Below are 15524 nucleotides of genomic sequence, written 5' to 3'. Positions count from 1 at the left end.
AGCTTTTTTAAAATACTTTTAGATGAGAAGATTGATGTTCTTGGAGTTTTTTAGTGACTTTCTCAAGGTCAAAAATTGTGTGGAAAATCTTACTTCCCATTCATTCATTCATTCATGCATGCAAGATACTTATTTTCAGCCCTTTCAATGTGCTACTAGGGATAAAGTGATAGACCAGATGGAGAATCCCGTCATCATGAAACTTATAGCTTGTCAGGGAAGGTGGTCAGCCTATAAGACCTTGCGGGCAGGGAGAAGATAGTGTGGTGGGCCTCTAGTCTCTGGGGCTTTGTGCCTTTATCTGCCTGGCTGATAGGGGCCCTAATCGCCTCCGTGCTAGTGTCTGCATCATTGAACTTCGGTTCTGTTCTCCCTGTGCAAGCAAGGTTTTCTGTAGTTCCTCCTGGCAGACGAAGACTCACACTGAGGTGTGGCTGTGACACCTATTCAGACCTAGCCCATATGATCTGCTCTGTGCATCACTCCCCTTCCTGAGCAACCCCCTCTAGAAGATCTTCAGCCAGATTTTCAGGTACTTTTGAGTTTCTGCAAACTAAGTGTAAAAGTTTCAGGAAGCTCAGCTGCAGCACTTCTTGCGCTTAATCACTCTGCCCCTCAAGGAACAACAATGTGGCTCACCCAGCCTGGACTGCGGCCTCCTCTGGAACACTGAATGGCAGTGCTGGGAAGGGTGAGCAAGGGCTCCTTTCTGCCCTCATTGTCATCTTCACTTTTTTAAAGCTCATCTCACTCTGCTGCCTCTTTGTCTGTTTCACTTTTCCACAATCACCACTGTCATAACCAGTAAATAACTACCCAGATGAAGCAGAGAGGTATCAGCTATGGTGCCCTTGGCTATGACAAAGCAATCACAACAAAAGATTTCCCTTGTTTCTGTTCTCTCCTACTTGAAACTCTATGGTGTACCCCTGGAAATTCTCTTTCCAGATGCTGAAGAAAAGGTAGAGCAATTTAGACAAAACTTTCTCAATAGATAGCCCGGGTCTTGCTACAAATTCCCATTTCTGAATATTAAAAACTGAATATTCCCTCAGTAATTTTCTTGCATTCCTTCTGGAATGAACTTTAATCTCACCCCAGACAGAGAGATGCCTCAAGCAGGCTGAGATGAAGATCATGTTTTTAGATAGGCAAAAGAGGAAAGCATGCTAATAAAGTTTAGAGTACCCTGAAAGTATTTGGAAGCACTCAGTTCTTTTAAGTACTCTGAAGTACTCAATTCCATGTGCCAGAGCCCTGACTGCAAGAGTGTGGCACATTTATGAAGTTGAAAGTAGCTGACCTGGCTCTTAGACAACAGAGAGAGGACACCTAACAAGCACCAGGGGGTATAAAAAGGTATCAATTATTCAGTGCTTACTCTGTGCCAGCACAGAGGACCATAGGAAAGCCCTTCCCAAGGGCTAGAGGAAGCCATTGAACAGAATACTGAGCAAGAGTGGCAGGACCACCTGTACTTTCTGAAAGGGCCCCTCTGGCTGCAGGGTGGAAAACGGACCGGGAGGAAGAGAATGAGACGAGATGCAGGGGGATTGGTAAAGTCTAACTACAGGACCCCAAGTCAGAGATGATGGCTGGGACTGGGGAGGTGCAATTAAGATGGAACCTGAGGATATATGCATATTTTAGAGAGCCACGCCTTTCTGAATCAGTGTAGATGTGGGAAGTCAACAAAAGGGAAGTCTCAGGATGAGCCTAAGATTTCTGGCTTGAACAACAAAATAGATACAGTGACTTTCTAAGACAAGAAACTCTTGATAGGGAGCAGATTTCTGGGGATGAATGAGGTGGTGGAGTCACACTTTGGACATTTTCAGGACTGGTAGCCATCCCAGTACAGGTCTTCAGTATCCAAGAGCTTACCATATATGTTATGAGGTGAGAAATTCAAATAACATGCATTCTATAACCTTTACATTCATCTAAAGTTTTCTCTGAAAATTTGATTTAAACATTAGGTGAGGACATTGATGTTCAGTTTGATTCTGCAGTATGTGGCTTACCACATCTATTCCTTCTGCCCTTAAGAAGTTTGATTACAAATGCACCTCTATCCTCAGGTTTTAATTAATATGAAAACCTATATATTACTTTAGGCAAACTGAATCTATGTCCTCTTACCATGGGAAACAGAAATATATGCTTTATCTTATATACAAAAATAGCATTTTAGTATCAGACCTAGAAGCACATTTAATAAGCAGCGGCCTTCTTTTAATTGCTGCTGAAAGTTAAGTCTTTAAGTCAATTAATCTAAAACCAAATCTCTCATTTTGTCACTTTCCAACTTATGACTACTTTATAAAGATATCATATAAAAGGTCACTTTATTTATTATTTAGGTATGTGTTTTTAATCTACATTACTTTGGAGCATAACCCAGGAAGTTGCTATTCTCAAAGCAACTGGTTTATCAAGTTTTTCTTTCATGGCTGACAAGCTGTTTATTTACACTTGCTTTAACAATTTTCAACTAGGCTATTTATGCTGTAACCATTTTTTAGAGCAAGAGAATTAATTAATTAGTGAGATCTCCAGTTAAATATTAAGTTATCCATTTGGGTCTGTTAGAGTGGAGCCAAAATCATTCTCTGAGGAGAGTCAGGGCCCTGCCTGGATCAGTGAAGAGCTTTTTGTTGTATGTGTTTCTTTTCAAGCACCCATTCTTATTAGTATTCTCACCCAGCCAAATTGTTCAAACACACAGCTTTGTACTCAACTAGCAACACAGACTAGCTGTGTCACTGTTATTAATCAGGAATTACCTGTCAAACTCACAGCTGCTTGGTAGTTTTCAAAAGCTCATCTGAGGAAAAAGAAAAGGCACATGCATGTCTGTTTGAAAGATATGCTGTTTATTCATTCCTCTCTATAAATATTCTGAAATTCATTTCTAAGTTATGCCAGAACTTCAGAGAGCTAAATAGGTGGATATTAAAAAGTTCATTTCTAAAAAAAAAATTCATTTCTAAAATTAATCAATGAACTTCTCTTAGCTTCAGTTTCCAAAATGCAAAATGAAGGAAGATTCATTCATTCAATGATTAGTGAACTACTAATGTCCAAAACATTAGGTCAACAAAATAGAATAAGGCATAGTTCCACTGCTCAAACACCTGTTTATTTAGCCTTCTAAGTATCTTTTTCTATGACAAAAGAGATAATCATAATTCTATGTGAAAACACAAAAATTGAGAAATATAAACATACAGGAGCACAAGGAAGGACACCTTACCCACCCAGAGAGCAGGGGAAGGAAAGGGGAAGAATAAATGAAGGATGTTGAGATGTCTTAGAACAATTATGCCCACCCACAGGGTTGGGGTACTGTTAGTAGGCACCACGTGAGAGGTAGTGTGGAAGAGCACTGTCACAACTGGTAAATAACCAGATGAAGAAGAGAGGTATCAGTTACGGTTCCCTTGGCTATGATATAGAAATTCCAAATTGGCTTATTAGTAAATATGAAAATTATTATCTCGTGTGACATAAGGTCCGGAGCTAGGGCAGGCTCCAAAGTTGGTTGATTTAGTGGCTTGATTATGTCATCAAAAACCCTTATTCCTGCTGTCCTCAGCTCTGCTTTTCTTAGGGTTGGCTTTCCACTTAAAACGGAACACCTCAGGACAGAACAAGGAGGCTATAGCAGTTCAGGCATCACAGTAAGACACAGAGGTCCAGAGGAAGAAAGAGACCTTCTTTCCCTGTGCCTCCTTTTTAGGGGGGAAAAATTTTTCCTGGAGACTTTTGAAGATTTCCCCTCACATCTCGAAATCCTGGATTTGAGCATATGCCCATCTGTAAAGCAATTACTAGTCAAGGCTGTAAGAATTTAAGCTTAGGATAATCATTTAGGGAGCCACCTATTTTAGGGAATCAGCCACACAGATGGCTACAGTTGTGTTATGGGCACAAGCTAGCTGACTTAACAGAAGTCACTCTTTCTTCTGGGAATCTCTCATCTGCCAAATTTTTAAAAATCTCTGCATTTTCTAACCTCAAGGAGTTACAGCTTTTTCTCTACTTTCAATGCCTAGAAAGGAAGGCAGATGGAAAGTGATCAAATCATATACTGATATTCATTTTGCAGCCCGAACTCATGCATTTCAAACAAAACTTACCAAAATCTACCAGTTTAACTCCACCTTCAGTAGTCAATAGGATGTTATTTCCTTTTACATCACGATGGATAGTTTTGTTGTTATGTAAATGTTGAAGTCCCTAGAAGGTGAAAAATATTTTTTTCTTTTCTTTATTTTTTACCCTCACCTAAGGACATGCTTATTGATTTTAGAGAGAGGGGAAGAGAGGGAAAGAGAGAAATACTGAGGTGAGAGAGAAACATTGATCAGTTGCCCCAGCTGGGGACCAAACCTGCAACTCAGGTATGTGCCCTGACTGGGAATCAAACCCATGACCTTTCAGTTTATGAAACTCCACTCCAACCAGCTGAGCCACACTGGCCAAGGCGAAAATATTTATTTTTTTAAAAAGTATCAAACAAAAAAACATTTTTTCAGATGGATGCATTTGTGCAAAAACCAATTGGAAACAGTGAAAATTAACACTCAAGTATTCTTAAATATTTAATAATGAATTAGTCACATCAAATTAGATCATTTCCATTTTGGACTATCCCATCTTGGACTATATAAAAATTCTTAAAAGCAGGGCATGCCCTCAGCTCTTATCAAATACTTTATTAAATGTGTTGATCTGAACAGAAGAAAATGTTCTCCATAGTTATGTTAAATAATAGCAAATAAAAGCCTAACTCTTCATAAAAATACACATTATCTACCTTCATCATAACCACAATCTCAGAAATACACTTAGGAGGTCAGAACTCAAGGTTCTGCTGACAAAATGAGGGTAGATTGCTAATGGAAAAAAGAATTTAGTTATGCTAAACACTTCAGATTTTGCATACACTCTTGCATCAATAAATGCTAATGTAGTAATATTTTTCTAAAAATAGAATTCACATGTTTTATTTAACTAGAACTGCCTCAAAATTAATGCAGAAACAATTTAAATTGCCTTACCATTAGTGCTTCATGTAAAATATAGGCAATTATGGGCTCATTCATTCTTTTACCCTTTTTCAGAAATCCTTTCACAAGATCAGTCACTGATCCTCCATTGCACAGCTATAAAAGAATATTTCAAGATTGATATTAAAATGAATGACATTGTAAGTACTGCTGTAAAAGGTTTCCTCAAAACATTTTAAAATTTGTTTCATTTTTTTTGTTTCAAGTGATTATTTTCATCATCCTTATGATTTCATAGATGAAGGAACATATCCTTTGTGCCAAGCATATTTCTAATCCATTTATAGTATTATCTCTAGGACTTGCAACTCTCTGAAATAGGTATTATTATCACCTCCATGTAAAAGATTGGAAACCAAGGCACAAAATAGTAAAGTAACTTGCAGAAGGTCACACAGTAGTGACAAAGCTAGGATATGAACTTAGTCTGATCGCAGAGTTGATACCACAATGCTTAGTGATCCCTGAATATGCATTATGGGCTGGCTGGCTGATCTAACCATCATGTAAGATACTGTTTCTATAAGGGAAAGTTTTAAAATCCAAACACAAACTTAAAAATGAACAATTAGATGGAACCCCATTTATAACCAGTGTCTTTTTACATTCAAAGAAATTTTCTTTTAGCTTATATGGGAGTAGGTGTTGCCCTAACATTTCAAAACCTTCATTTTCTTCTATATCAAGAAGGGCAAAGATCCTCTAACTGGATAGAGAGAAAAGTATTCTGCCCTGGCAGCGGAAAACAGTGTCGCGGTGCCTCCACTGGGGCCCAGCATAATCAGTTCATGAAATCACTCAAAATTGACTGAAAAGAAATTAGAGCCCTTTAAATTGAAAAGCGTTTATTTAAAGGAACCAAGTTTCAAGACCAGTTTGAAAGTTTCCAAAAATCACTGCAGAGAGACTAAATGCTTTTTCCTGTCTCCAAAGTGAGCCTCTCTTTGGCTGCCTCTTCTGCCCTTGCCTATTATGTTAATGCAGAGTAAACAATGAGGATGTCACAGGGGGAATAAAGGAATCCAAGGAATGTGTGGTAAATAAAATTTTTAAATAAAATTTAAGTACGGATGCAACTATACAATTTGCACTAAGCAGTTCAAATTTTACTTTGTTATCCATTTTTATTTAAAAGTTATTCCATTTATTAAAGTTTAGAATACAGAATTTTTATAATATACACTTTACTTTTTTAAAAAAGTAAGATATATTGAATTAAAATTTCCATATAATAAAATTCACCTAGTTTAGTGTACAGTTCCGAATTTTGACAAATGTATTGGGTTGACCAAAAAGTTCATTTATTTTTTTCTGTAAAATAAAAGACATTTTTCATTTTCACCAATAACTTTATTGATTTGAATATTTTGAGCATGTCAGCTATCTCCACTATTGGCTTCTAGTGGGTAGAGGCCAAGGGTGCTGCTAGACATCTTCCAATGCAAAGAATTATTTGGCTAAAACATCAATAGTACCAAGAAACTTTGAAACCACCTTTGACACGTTCGATCAGTCACAGCACCTTCTCCATACACTGCACAAATCTTTTTTTTTTTTTTTGTATTTCAGTTGTGTTTTTACCTTTCTTAAAATAATAAAGCACAATACACCAAAAATGTCGCATATTTTTTCCATCTTCAATATTAAAATGGCTGCACAAAAATTCACCAATTTCGATGTTTTTTTAAAATGCTGTCACAAGACAATCTAACAAAATTGTTTCCAATAAAGTTAAAGACAAGTAAGCACTACTAGAGCCATCTTATGGAAAAAAACAAACAATTTTTTTGGCCAACCCAATATTAGTCACATAACCACTACCAATGACAATCAAGATACAGAACAAATCCATCACATAAAAATCTTCCTTCAATCCCTTTGTAGCCAAAACCCTCTCCAAACCACTAACCCATTTTCTATCCCTATAGTTTTTCTCAGAAATTGAATCATTAGTGTGCAGCCCATTAAATCTGGTTTCCTTTTTAAATGCTCCTTTAATAATGTTGTTTGTGCCTTTTGTAATGTCGAGTATTCTATTAAATAGATAAACCATTGTTTGTTTACTCATTCATTAATTGCAAGGCATTTGAGTTGTTTCCAGTTTGGGGCAATTATAACTACTAAACATTCACATATAGGTTTTTACAAGAATATAGTTTTCATTTCTCTTGGGTAAATATCTAAGAGAAGGAATGGCTGGGTCTGATGGGTCATATGCTTGACCTAAGCAACTGCCAAACTATTTCCCAAAGTGGCTATCTTATTCTGCATTCCTACAAACAGTATATAAAAACTTTTCTTCTACATTTTCTTAAGGAAGTGTTATAGTTTTAGGATTTACATATAGGTAGGTCTAAACAATGTGTAAAAGTTCAATTGCTCCACAACTTCACAAATATTGGTATTAATACTCTTTTAAATTTTGGCCATTTTAGTTGATGTGTACTAGTAATCTTATTATGCTTTTAACTTGAACTTCACTGACTAAAGATATTGAATATATGTATATGTATCTGTAGGAGTCCAAATTCTTTTGCTTACTTTTAAAAAAATTGGGTAAATGAACTTTTATTAGGTGAAATTTCTGTCTATATCTAGTGTTCTGAGAGTGTCTGTCACAAATGGGTTTTGAATTTTGGCATATTTGTCATGATTTTCTTCTCTTAATACAGTGAATTATATGATGCAGTGAATTTCAATATGTAACAAACTTATTTTACTGTTGTTTTAAGAAACAAGCATTCCTGGGATTAATTCATTCAGTTATGATGTATTAACATTTTCTATATATAACTGGGTGCAATTTGTTAAGGATTTTTGCATCTATGGTCATGTGAAATGTTGGAATATAGTATTCTTTTCTTGTGATATTTTTATATTCTTTTGTCAGTATAATGCTGGTCTCATAAATGAGTCAACAAAACTCATTATTTCTTTCTTAAATATTTCATAGGATTTTTTCCCCCCAAAATGGTGATGTGAAGAATGTTGTAGACCCATCCTCCAGTGAAACAACCATAACTGGTAAAAATTATAAAAATAAACAGCCAATTAATCTTTTGAAATTTTGTAAGGACATATAGCAAGTGAAGAAACACTCAAAAATGTAACTAAACCTTAGTAAGGACAGCAAGAGTCTGGGACACTAGAGCCACTCTCCTCACCTCTGGTCAGCACAGTGACAAAGGCTCTACTTTGGAGAAGTGTTTCCAAGGAGCTGGGATTCAGTCTTCCCCTGGCTCAAATCCAAGGTCTACAGAAACTTCCTGAGACAGACAGGCCATGAGCATTTCTCACCCTTCTCCCCAATCCTGTGTCACAGATACTAAAACCCAGGTGTATGTGAGAGGCTCCATTCTTCTACCCAGCCCCCATTTATAAAATTGAGTTCTAACTCAGGAGTGGCAAGCCAAGAATAATAGGGGTCACCAATGACCTCTCACGATGTGAGAATATACAAATTAAGAGACCAGAATCTACCTCTCTGGTCCACAACCCTGATTATAAAACAGGGTGTTGCTCCAAGAAATGAGGGCCACTGTCCCTGCTGCCATGTCCAGACATTGGCTCAGATATTTTGCCCGGGGAGAGAAGCAGGCCATAAAAACAGAGCTCCAAAACTCTCTCCAACGAACCTGATGTTATTTGGGAAAGAAGATGAGATAGTTCAAGCCTAAGGCTATTCTTGAAAACAGTGGAGACCTTGGTAATTACAAGGAGGTTGGTAGCTGCATGAGAGCAAGAAGATAACCACAGACAAGTTAGCTTAGAAGAGAGAATCAGAAAAGAAACAGCTAAGAGTAAATTTCCTGGGGTCAGTACCAGCTTTGAAGACCTCAAAAACCAGCCTCAAAAAAAAAAATAAAAAAATACCCTTTCATAGAGGCCTGAATTTAGTTGGATCAGACTGTGAATCAATTTATAACCCAGGCCCTGACTGGTGTGGCTCAGTTGGTTAGGTGTCCTGCAAAGCAAAAGGTTGCCAGTTTGATTCTACATAAGAGTACACGCCTGGGTTATGGGTTTGGTCCTGGTCAGGGCACATAGGAGAGGCAACCAATCAATGTTTCTCTCTCACATTGACGTTTCTCTCCCTCTCTCTTTCCTTTTCTTCTCCTCTTTCTAAACACAAATAAAATCTTTTATAAAAAACTTATATCCCAGGACATACATTGTGGAAAACAATAAAGGAATTAGTTGACAATTAGTGGAGCCCATAGCTGGGTGTTATATCAAGGGAGCCAGACAATTTATTAGAAAGATCAGAGAAAGATACAAAGAAAGCACTGTTAAAACTATTGTCATTCCAGGGTGACTGTGAACATGCCCAAGGCTGTGACCTCTGAGGAGCAACATCAGAGGTTTCATATTGTGGGTGACAGATTTCAGTATAGCAGTCCAGCCAAGTCACTAAACAAATAAACAAGAAAAAATAACATAAAGCCCCTCTCCCCATGGAATTAATATCCAGAGTTCCTATAATATATTAAATATATGGCATAAAATGTTCACTTTTCAATGAACAAAGTTATGAGATATGCAAAGAAGCAAGAAAATGTTGTGCATACAAATGGAATAAAAAAGCAGGCAACAGAAACTGCCTGTGAGAGGGCCTAGATATTGAACTTATCAGAAATATTTCAAAGCAGGCAATATAAATACGTTAAAAGAACTAAAGAAAAACGTGCTTTAAGAAGTGTAGAACAGAGATCCAAGATGGTGGAGGAGTAAGTGGAAGCTACACTAACCTCCTCCCAGGACAAATCTGGAATTACAACTTAATTGTGGAGAAATCATCTGGAATAACCAAATGAGCACTAGCTGGAAAGAAGTCTTATAAACATGGAGAGACAAAGAAGGCCACTTTATCACAACGTGACTGGTAGGAAGTGCGGAGACGTGAAAGGTCTGGCTGGGCTCCCATGGGTGGCCGCTGAAGGGATTGAGAAACAGCTCAGTAGCCAGGGGTTCCTCCAGAGAAGGGCAGGGTCTTAAAACCCAGCTGGGCTTCCCAGCCTACAGCAACAGAGCAGAAAGTAAAATAGCATCCAGCTGTGAAAAGCAAAAAGCCACTGGGTTTTTTACTGGCCTGAAAGAAACAGCTGGAGACAAAGAGCTCTTAAGCAGATCACGTAGGAAAATATTTTGGCACCCACTTACCCTGGGCTCAAGCAGAGGGAGGGCAGAGAGGACTACAGATGCTTGGGGAGAATTTGGGGTGGTGGCTTTGAGAAGAGAACTGAGGGAGCAGCTGACCGGGTCCCAGTACTGACTCATTCCACACACTGCAGGCAGATCATTACCCTCCAAGTGGCAGCAGCCTGAGGGGAAGCAAAAGCCCTGCCCACAGGAATTAATTTGCCCCACCCTCAGTGCTTAAGACTGATGACTGATCACAGATTGAATAGATTAACAACTAAAGAAGACAAACAAAGGTGGTAGATCTCTGGTAGTCTCCAATGGGCTGCCTAGGTCCAGACTAGTACATAACCTGACACCACCAGGGGCAGATCCAGGAAGTGCAGATCAATCTAAGTTGCAGAAACAAACAAGAAGAGTCACAAAAATGGGGAGACAGAGAAACAACCCCCCATTGAAAGGAAAAAAGGAATTCCCAGAAAGCATGCTAAATGAAATAGAGGAAAGCAAACTTTCAGACACAGAATTCAAAACCTGGATTATAGAGAAGCTCAATGAGCTCAGCGAGCTCAAAGAAAATTACAAAGAACTCCAGGGAAAATACAAGGAACTTACTGAGAATTACCCCAGCATGAAAAAGGACATAGAAGCTATCAGTAAGAGCCAGGAGGAAATGAAGAATACAATTTCTGAATTATACAACACAGTAGAAGGAATTAAAAGCTAGAGGAAGCAGAAAATCCTATTAGTGAGCTGGAGGACAACGTAGAAAAAAATTCCAGACAGTGCAACAAAACAAAAAATGACTGAAAACGAATGAAGAGGTTTAAGAAAGCTGCAAGGCAACATTAAATGTAATAATATCTGTATCATAGGAATACCAGAAGGAGAAGAAGAGGAGCAAGGGATAGAAAACCTACTTGAAAAAGTAATGACAGAAAACTTCCCTAACTTAAAGAGAGAAAAAGTCATGCAAGTCCAGGAAGAACAGAGGGTCCCCATGAAGATGAACCCAAACAGGCCCTCTCCAAGACATATCATAATTAAAATGGCAACATTGAAACACAAAGAGAGAATCATAACAGCAGCAAGTGAGAAACAGCTAATAACATACAATGGTGCTCCGATAAGGCTATCATCATATTTCTCAACAAAAACACTATAAATCAGAAGGGAATGGCAAAAAATATTCCAAGCAATGAAAAACAAAGGCCTACAACCAAGACTACTCTACCCAGCAAGGCTGTCATTCGAAATGGGAGGTGAAATAAGGAGTTTCCAAGACAAAAGAAGGCTAAAAGAATATATCTCTACCAAACTAGCATTGCAAGAGATGCTAAAGGGTCTGCTTTAAAAAGATGAAGAAACAAAGGAGACAGAGAGGAACACGAGTACAAAGGGGGAAAATGATAATGAATAAGTACCTATCAATAATAACAAAAGAACTTATGCTCCCCTATGTTCATAGCAGCACTATTTACAATAGCCAAGTGCTGGAAACAGCCTAAGTGCCCATCTGTAGATAAGTGGATCAAAAACCGGTGGTACATCTACACAATGGAGTATTATGTAGTAGAAAGAAAGAAGGAACTCCTGCCATCTGCGACAATATGGATGGAACTAGAGAGAATTATGCTTAGTGAAATAAGCCAGGCAATGAAAGACAAATACCATATGATATCACCTAATACAGGAAACTAAGGAACAACACAAACAAAGGAGCAAAATTGAACCAGAGGCATGTAAACAAAGAGCAGACTAACAGTGACAAAGGGGGAGGGGGGCGGGAGGGAAGGGACATAAGAAGGGGAAGGGTCTAATCAAAGAACATGTATGATTGACCCATGGACATGGACAATAGGGTGGGGATTGACTGTAGGAGAAGTGGTGGGCAGGAGGGGGCAATGGGAAAAAAGTGGGACAACTGTAATAGAAAAACAAACAAAAATTTTTAGTGAAAAAAAAAGCAAAATAAATAAATAAATGAGACAGCAACACCCCCCCCCAAAAAAAACCTTCACATGTATGAAAGTGAACAAGAGAAAATGTAAAGTATGGAAATGCAATTTCAGTGAATATTAGAAGAACAAGGATTTTCCTTCATACTGGATATTTTTCTCCCTATCTGATCCTGCCAGAATTTGGCATTCTGGAGAAGTAAGTAATAACATAAGGTTCTCTGCATAAAACTAATAACACCACTTGTTAATAGAGATTTTGTTAACCAAGACTTTGACTGTAATGTCATGCCTAAAGGAGGTATGCTGGGGCTCTGGTTTTTACCAAAAAGCCCCGAGGAACTGGGATTGACTTGTGAAGGTAATAAAAGTCCACAAGAAAAATGGCTTGGTACCTTGGTTGGTTGTGCGGTTCATGGCAATCTTCCCAGGGAAGGAACGAAGGTTGCTTTTCTGAAAGATGGCTAGAAGGAACCTTGAGGCACAATGGAAAACCTGAAGGACTTGGAAAAGACAGGTGTTTACAGGCAAGGCTGAATGGCAGGTATGTGGCTCAGCTCCTGTGCCCTGAAGGGCAAACAGAAGGTCACTCTAAAGATTCCGTGTGTAACTTCCAGCAAAGCAGACTTAAAGATCATATGTGATCAGTCGCTGCTCTTGTTCAGTTTATGCAAACAAACAGGATAAACTAAAACTGGACTTAATGCAGTCCCTTTAATGACAAGGAGGGTAATCTTAAGAAGAAAAATTACGATTCAAGGAAAATCACAATGCTCAGTGGTAGACTATAAACTAGTGCAGCTACCTGTCTTTAAAGTTTATTTTCATTTAAAGTTTGCTTTCATTTGAAAGATAAACTAAGTCCGTGACATCATCAAAGATGCTTAATTTACAGGCAAGAAGAATATCAAATGCCTTGCAAGTGGATGTCTTCCCAATAAGACAGTCTTGCAGATCTAGAGACTGGTTTGTGGGTTATGTTGTGTAAATAAACATGTGTGTTTTGTTTTCATAGGGCATAAGTCTATGATCTCATTACCTGAGTGATTGTCTGTATTTATTGGATAGGCCTCATTTTATCCTATCTGCATTGCTGCCTCCTGAGACTCAATGGTTTGGCTGAACTAAGTGGTTGGGTTGGTGAAGTATGGGGTGGTCTGTGGGCTTCACTTTAAAACTAGTTTCTCATTTCTATCCTAATGGTTTGGACAGAAAGGGCCCAGAGGTCTGAGAGGGGGGAAACCTAAAATATTCCTCTCAGCCCAAACTAAGTATAGTGGGCAAAAGGGCTTTGGACAGGTGTGACATGCTTTGCACACCTTCCTCCAAAGAAACCTTTAAAGGAACCTTTTTTTCCCTCTATGTCGGACATGGAAAAATCAGTCCCTGTCTTTTGTCATCTAGTGGTTATGGTTTTAATGATACCTTTTAACCTTGTTGCCAAATCTGTTGCCCCTAGAATACAGCAAGGATGCCAGCTTGTTAAACTGAGCATGCCATTGCCTGGGGACAACCAACTAACCCGGAGTCTGCAAGATCCTTCCCCAAATGGAAAGGCCACCCTCCCCTCCACACCCCCACTCTTATTAGGGATTTCTGGACCCAAGGGTAGGTAGAATGACGACCATGTCCAACTTGAAGCAGCTAGAGGAGCATGAGACCTTCCCCCATTGTCCTTTATAAGATTATAAAGGGTCTTAAGTCTGAGAGGGAAGAATTTTTACAGAGCGGGCATCCCTCCAAAAACTAAATTAATTAATTAATTAATAAAAAAGATTAAGACCATGAATAAAGGGTAAATATTACTATTTGTAAATATACAAATATTGTGATATTTGTTCTTTGAGTTCTGATGTATAGTATTATACCATTATTTTTTTAAAAAAGAAGTGAAGAACAGTATGATGGGAATGTCTCATCAAATAGAGAATACCAATAAAAAGATAGAACTCATAGAAAAACAAAACTAAGGCCCTGGCAGAGTAGCTCAGTTGGTTAAGAGTGTCAACCCAACATGTCCTGTTTGTGTGTTCCAGTAAGAAAACATACAAAGAGGAACCAATGAATGCATTAATAGGTGGAACAACAAACTGATGTTTCTACTTCTCTTTCACTCCTCTCTCTCTAAAATCAATCAATAAAAATATTTAGAAAAAAAGTTCTGTAATTTAAAAGTAGAATAATATAAATAAAAAATTCACTAAAGGAACTCAATAGTAGGTTTCAACCAGCAGAAGATGAAATCCACACTTTGAGAAAGATCAATAGAGATTATGAAATATGAAAAGAGAGAAGAAAGAATATTTTCATTACATGAACAGTCTCAGAGAAATTATGCATACCAACATACATGAAATGAGAATACTGGAATAGGAGAGAATACAGAGCAGAAAAAAATCTTGAAAGGAATAGCTGAAACTCCCCAAATTTAATAAAAAACATTAATCTATACATCCAGTCAACTCAATTAACTCAAGTAGCATAAAACAAAGAGATTTACAGACAGTCAGATAAAATAAAAATGTTGAAAGCCTAAGATAAAAAGAAAATATTGAAAGTAGTAGGGGAAAAAATTAATTGTTATGTACTAGAGAACCTTAATAAGATCAACTGCTGATTTATCAGAAGAAGTAAAGGCCAATAGGAAGAAGGATGACATACTCAAGTTGCTAAAGAAAAAACTGCCCATAAGAATCTCATATTCCAGCCAAACTATTGTTCAAAAATGAATAATACATTCTTAGGTGAACAAAATTGAGGGAATTCACTGCTACCAGATCCACCTTTTAAGAAATACTAAAGGAAGTTATTCAGGCTGAAAGCAAGTGATCATAGACAATGCTTTCAATGCAAATGAGAAAACAAAGAGCACCAATAAAAGTAATTATTTGATTGAAAAAGACAGTATAAATGCATACTTTCATTATCTGATTTAAAAAGTCACTGGATAAAACAATATGTACATAATTGCATTCTTGGGCCAATAGTATATAGAAATGCAAAATATTCAACTATAACAGCATGAAAACAGTGAATTGGAGCCAAGCTGTGTTGAAGTAATGACACCAGCTGGTAACTCAAATGTATAGAAACAAATTTTAGGAACCAGAAGTTTAATAAAAAGTAAACATAACAAACGATAATTCTATATTTGCTCTTTTCTCTGCTCTTCAAAATACTTAAAATTGTATACAGTAATCATAAATATGTATTGTACCATCTGTTCATTATATATAAAAAACAAAGCTCAAAAAGAAAAGATGAAATAGAATTATACAGGGATATTTTTGCATGTCTCTGGAATTAAGTTATCAATATTTGCTAGAATTCACTGGTGATGCCACCGAGTCTA

The 15524-nt window shown here is 37.6% G+C and overlaps 1 protein-coding gene across 1 annotated transcript in view; it reads right to left on the bottom strand.

Annotated features, from left to right (window-relative positions):
- Positions 1–15524, bottom strand: part of MYO3A (myosin IIIA) — a 223605-nt gene that overhangs the window by 182326 nt on the left and 25755 nt on the right. Inside the window, exons 3-4 of the mRNA XM_090268047.1 lie at positions 5067–5171; positions 4143–4242 (exon numbers count right to left, since the gene is read on the bottom strand). Of these exons, the coding sequence (XP_090124173.1) occupies positions 4143–4242; positions 5067–5171 (205 nt within the window). The remainder of the gene's footprint in view (positions 1–4142; positions 4243–5066; positions 5172–15524) is intronic.

This window comes from Furipterus horrens, unplaced genomic scaffold, assembly GCF_987537825.1.
Source record: "Furipterus horrens unplaced genomic scaffold, mFurHor1.1.pri manual_scaffold_2, whole genome shotgun sequence".
NCBI lineage: Eukaryota > Metazoa > Chordata > Mammalia > Chiroptera > Furipteridae > Furipterus > Furipterus horrens.
This window is presented reverse-complemented; position numbering and strand designations above follow the sequence as displayed.